This window comes from Oncorhynchus clarkii, chromosome 4, assembly GCF_045791955.1.
Source record: "Oncorhynchus clarkii lewisi isolate Uvic-CL-2024 chromosome 4, UVic_Ocla_1.0, whole genome shotgun sequence".
Lineage (NCBI taxonomy): Eukaryota > Metazoa > Chordata > Actinopteri > Salmoniformes > Salmonidae > Oncorhynchus > Oncorhynchus clarkii.
In genome coordinates, this window is record NC_092150.1 from 4,155,846 (window position 1) to 4,161,238 (window position 5,393).

The following is a 5,393-nucleotide window of genomic DNA, read 5'->3' on the forward strand; positions in this document are numbered from 1 at the left end:
GCGACTAGGCTACTGTCTGTACATTTTGCCTCAATGTGTGTCATGATGTGCGGCAACATGTGCGCTACGAAGTGCCCAGTCTACCACGTTGTGCATTATTAAAGGAAGAGCAACTTCAATAGCCTCTTTGCAGCCATAGGTGAAAATATCTCTCTAGGAGCTGATCCCTCGTCGGTATTGTGGAAAGATTCTAATGTCTTAGGTAAGATTTGAATGGAGAAAACTGATCCGAGAGCAGCTGAGTTTTTCAGACATATAGACATATATCACTATACAGTACAGATACTGTATGTAGAACCATAGTAAAGACCAGTATGGACTATCAATACAGGTACTGTATGTAGAACCATAGTAAAGACCAGTATGGACTATCAATACAAAGTGACCATTTAGAATGAGGCCCAGTTCAATGAGAGGAAGTCTTAACAGAACTGGGGGGTGACAGACAGGAAGTGGGGGGGTGGAGATCTAATATATTTTTGTGCCAAACACTAAAGAATGATATTGTAATAAATCTACACCCTATTCCCTACGTAGAACACTACTTTAGACCTGGTCAGAAGCACCGTAGTGCACTACGTAGGGAATAGGGAACCATTTGGAACAGAGACAGTAATTCCCCTGAACATCTTCCTCTTCCTCATCTGGATTCTTGAACAGCCCTTCACTCCTCCCCTCTTCCTCCCCTCCTCCCTTTTCATTCTATTCTATCAGCCACACCACTAGCTCACCTCCACACAATACATTTACAAGTTAAAGACACACCTTGGAATAAATAACAAAGGAAAACTATTACTAGATGAAGTTGAGTGTTTTTTATTATTTCCCATCACCATAAATCATATTTAATCACTGAACAGTAGCAGACCTAACTTCATCTGTTCCTGACTCTGGATAGTGGATTAAAAAGACCATCAATCTCCAATGATATTAAAGTACTATTCTGAACATTACTGATATACTGAGTGGCAAGTCAAGATATCTGCTGGTTTTATTGTTTGGTCAACAGCACCACCTGCTGGACAGGTTTAATGTTGCTGGACTGAGCAGTATGGGAGGATGAAAGATGACACATTTAGGGCCGGTTTCCTGGACATCTACATTGAACATACTGTTTAGTCCAGGACTAGGATTCATCTGTGTCTGGGAAACCAGACCATATAGTTTAGTAGAAAGTAAGTGATACCAGCTTGTAGTGGGCTGACTAGTCCTGAATTGTCCTTTAGTTCCTGGACCATTTTCCATGCAGCTCCAGGTGACAGAGAACACATCAATTAGGACCGAGCCAACAAGCTGATCAATGATACTGAGGAGAATTACATAGAGACAGAGAACCAACTGAGAAAACATATCAATGGTTCTGAATGACAACCAATATACATCAACACCAGACATCATGATTCATGGAAATGTACAAGATTAAAACATTGGATTGAATTTTAATTAATAACAAATCAGTTTACAGTTTAACCAGCTCAGCTATAGACTACACCAGCATGACTAGTATCTATGTGGACCCTACTACAGTTTAACCAGCTCAGCTATAGACTACACCAGCATGACTAGTATCTATGTGGACCCTACTACAGTTTAACCAGCTCAGCTATAGACTACACCAGCATGACTAGTATCTATGTGGACCCCACTACAGTTTAACCAGCTCAGCTATAGACTACACCAGCATGACTAGTATCTATGTGGACCCTACTACAGTTTAACCAGCTCAGCTATAGACTACACCAGCATGACTAGTATCTATGTGGACCCTACTACAGTTTAACCAGCTCAGCTATAGACTACACCAGCATGACTAGTATCTATGTGGACCCTACTACAGTTTAACCAGTTCAGCTATAGACTACACCAGCATGACTAGTATCTATGTGGACCCTACTACAGTTTAACCAGCTCAGCTATAGACTACACCAGCATGACAGTGTCTATGTGGACCCTACTACAGTTTAACCAGCTCAGCTATAGACTACACCAGCATGACTAGTATCTATGTGGACCCTACTACAGTTTAACCAGCTCAGCTATAGACTACACCAGCATGACTAGTATCTATGTGGACCCTACTACAGTTTAACCAGCTCAGCTATAGACTACACCAGCATGACTAGTATCTATGTGGACCTACTACAGTTTAACCAGCTCAGCTATAGACTACACCAGCATGACTAGTATCTATGTAGACCCTACTACAGTTTAACCAGCTCAGCTATAGACTACACCAGCATGACTAGTATCTATGTGGACCCTACTACAGTTTAACCAGCTCAGCTATAGACTACACCAGCATGACTAGTATCTATGTGGACCCTACTACAGTTTAACCAGCTCAGCTATAGACTACACCAGCATGACTAGTATCTATGTGGACCCTACTACAGTTTAACCAGCTCAGCTATAGACTACACCAGCATGACTAGTATCTATGTGGACCCTACTACAGTTTAACCAGCTCAGCTATAGACTACACCAGCATGACTAGTATCTATGTGGACCCTACTACAGTTTAACCAGCTCAGCTATAGACTACACCAGCATGACTAGTATCTATGTGGACCCTACTACAGTTTAACCAGCTCAGCTATAGACTACACCAGCATGACTAGTGTCTATGTGGACCCTACTACAGTTTAACCAGCTCAGCAGAACCAGAGACATAAAACCCAGGATAGAGGGGCTGAGTATATGTGGTCTGGACTCTGTGGAGGAGGGTCATTGTGTCAGAGACACTGTAGAAGGACAGAGTACCTGCCTTGTGATCCAGGTACACTCCTACTCTGGAGGACTGAGGGCCTGATACTTTAGTCTCAACATTATTGTGTCTGAAACAATAACCACCTCTATAGCAGTCTAAACTCCAGGACTTGTTATTGTTTCCAAATCCACCATCTTTCTCTGTTCTGCTGATGTCTTTATATGAGACTGCTGTAACAACATCACCAGTCCTCTCCACCTCCCAGTAACAGCATCCAGACAGACCCTCTCTACACAGAACCTGACACCAGTTGGTGAATCTGTCTGGATGGACAGGATATGGTTGGACTTGGCCTGTACTGGTCACCTTTCTGTTCCCTTTAGACAGAGAGAGGTGTGTGTGTGCTGTGTTTGGGTCCAGTGTGAGCTGACAGGAATCTGGGAGAAGAGCAGAGACCAATGAGGGGAGTCAGAACAATAAGTTAAGTCAGATACTGTATCTACCCTGTCTTTGATTAGAGCACAGCAGAGATCAAATCAGAGAAATATGAGGAGTCAGATAGATACCCAGTCTTTGATTAGATCTACTATTGCTATATATTTCTAGAGGGATTGTTAGGAGTGTCAGTAAAAAGAGACTGTTAGTTACTTCACAATAAAGAGACTCACATTGTAACAACTGTTCTCTGGTCTTGGGCTCTGGAGGCAGTACAACATCCACTATATTCACTACAGACACACAAACACATTGACAGAGAGAGGGAATGTTATCATCAGACCATATTCCACATGTATATGACTAGTAGGGAACTTTCAATGGTCTAAAGTTGATGTTCTTATTGTTTTCAACACACCTGTAGTGGAGATCTTGGTCCATTCTCCTTTAAGGAAGTCTTCTAGTTTCTCTCTCAGTTCAGACACAGTCTTACTCACATCTCCAAAGTACTGAAGAGGACGGACAACGATGCTGGGTAAGTCTGAAGATATACTGATACTGGAGAGAGACTGATAACTCTGGACAGAGAGAGAGAGAGAGAGACTGATAACTCTGGAGAGAGAGAGAGAGAGAGAGAGACTGATAACTCTGGAGAGAGAGAGAGAGAGAGACTGATAACTGGAGATAGAGAGAGAGAGAGACTGACAACTCTGGAGAGAGAGAGACTGATAACTCTGGAGAGAGAGCGAGAGAGAGAGAGAGAGAGACTGATAACTCTGGAGAGAGAGAGAGGGACGGACAGAGAGAGAGAAGGACGGACAGAGAGAAAGAGGGACGGACAGAGAGAGAGAGAGGGACGGACAGAGAGAGAGAGAGAGAGGGACGGACAGAGAGAGAGAGAGGGACGGACAGAGAGAGAGAGACGGACAGAGAGAGAGAGGGACGGACAGAAAGAGAGAGAGAGAGGGACGGACAGAGAGAGAGATGGACGGACAGAGAGAGAGAGAGAGAGAGGGACGGACAGAGAGAGAGAGAGAGAGGGACGGACAGAGAGAGAGCGAGAGAGGGACGGACAAAGAGAGAGAGAGAGGGACGGACAGAAGGAGAGAGAGACGGACGGACAGAGAGAGAGGGACGGACAGAGAGAGAGAGGGACGGACAGAGAGAGAGAGAGGGACGGACAGAGAGAGAGAGGGACAGAGAGAGAGAGGGGCGGACAGAGAGAGACGGACAGAGAGAGAGGCGCGGACAGAAAGAGAGAGAAGGACGGACAGAGAGAGAGAAGGACGGACAGAGAGAGAGAGGGACGGACAGAGAGAGAGAGGGGCGGACAGAGAGAGAGAGGGGCGCACAGAGAGAGAGAGGGACGGACAGAGAGAGAGAGGGACGGACAGAGAGAGAGAGGGACGGACAGAGAGAGAGAGAGGGACGGACAGAGAGAGAGAGAGGGACGGACAGAGAGAGAGAGAGGGACGGACAGAGAGAGAGAGAGGGACGGACAGAGAGAGAGAGGGACAGACAGAGAGAGAGAGGGGCGGACAGAGAGAGAGAGGGGCGGACAGAGAGAGAGAGGGACAGAAAGAGAGAGGGACGGACAGAGAGAGAGGGATGGACAGAGAGAGAGAGGGACAGAGAGAGAGAGGGACGGACAGAGAGAGGGACGGACAGAGAGAGAGGGGCGGACAGAGAGAGAGGGGCGGACAGAGAGAGAGGGGCGGACAGAGAGAGAGAGGGGCGGACAGAGAGAGAGAGGGGCGGACAGAGAGAGAGAGGGACGGACAGAGAGAGAGGGACGGACAGAGAGAGAGGGACGGACAGAGAGAGAGAGAGAGGGACAGAGAGAGAGAGGGACGGACAGAGAGAGAGGGGCGGACAGAAAGAAAGAGGGACGGACAGAGAGAGAGGGGCGGACAGAGAGAGAGAGGGACGGATAGAGAGAGAGAGGGACGGACAGAGAGAGAGGGGCGGACAGAGAGAGAGAGGGACGGATAGAGAGAGAGAGGGACGGACAGAGAGAGAGGGACGGATAGAGAGAGAGGGACAGACAGAGAGAGAGGGGCGGACAGAGAGAGAGGGACGGAGAGAGAGAGGGGACGGACAGAGAGAGGGAGAGGGACGGACAGAGAGAGAGAGAGGACTCACACTATTTGACACAGAGGTGAAATACCTGCTATATGCTGATGACTTGGTACTTCTATCACCAACCAAAGAAGGTCTTCAACAAAACATTAATATTCTGGAGCAATATTGC

The 5,393-nt window shown here is 46.7% G+C and overlaps 1 protein-coding gene across 1 annotated transcript in view; it reads right to left on the minus strand.

Annotated features, from left to right (window-relative positions):
* Nucleotides 1-800: 800 nt before the first annotated feature.
* LOC139406324 (tripartite motif-containing protein 16-like) overlaps nucleotides 801-5,393 on the minus strand; it is a 21,036-nt gene continuing 16,443 nt past the window's right edge. Inside the window, exons 4-6 of the mRNA XM_071148819.1 lie at nucleotides 3,561-3,720; nucleotides 3,376-3,435; nucleotides 801-3,144 (exon numbers count right to left, since the gene is read on the minus strand). Coding sequence (XP_071004920.1) covers nucleotides 2,636-3,144; nucleotides 3,376-3,435; nucleotides 3,561-3,720 — 729 coding nt within the window. The 3' untranslated portion in view covers nucleotides 801-2,635. The remainder of the gene's footprint in view (nucleotides 3,145-3,375; nucleotides 3,436-3,560; nucleotides 3,721-5,393) is intronic.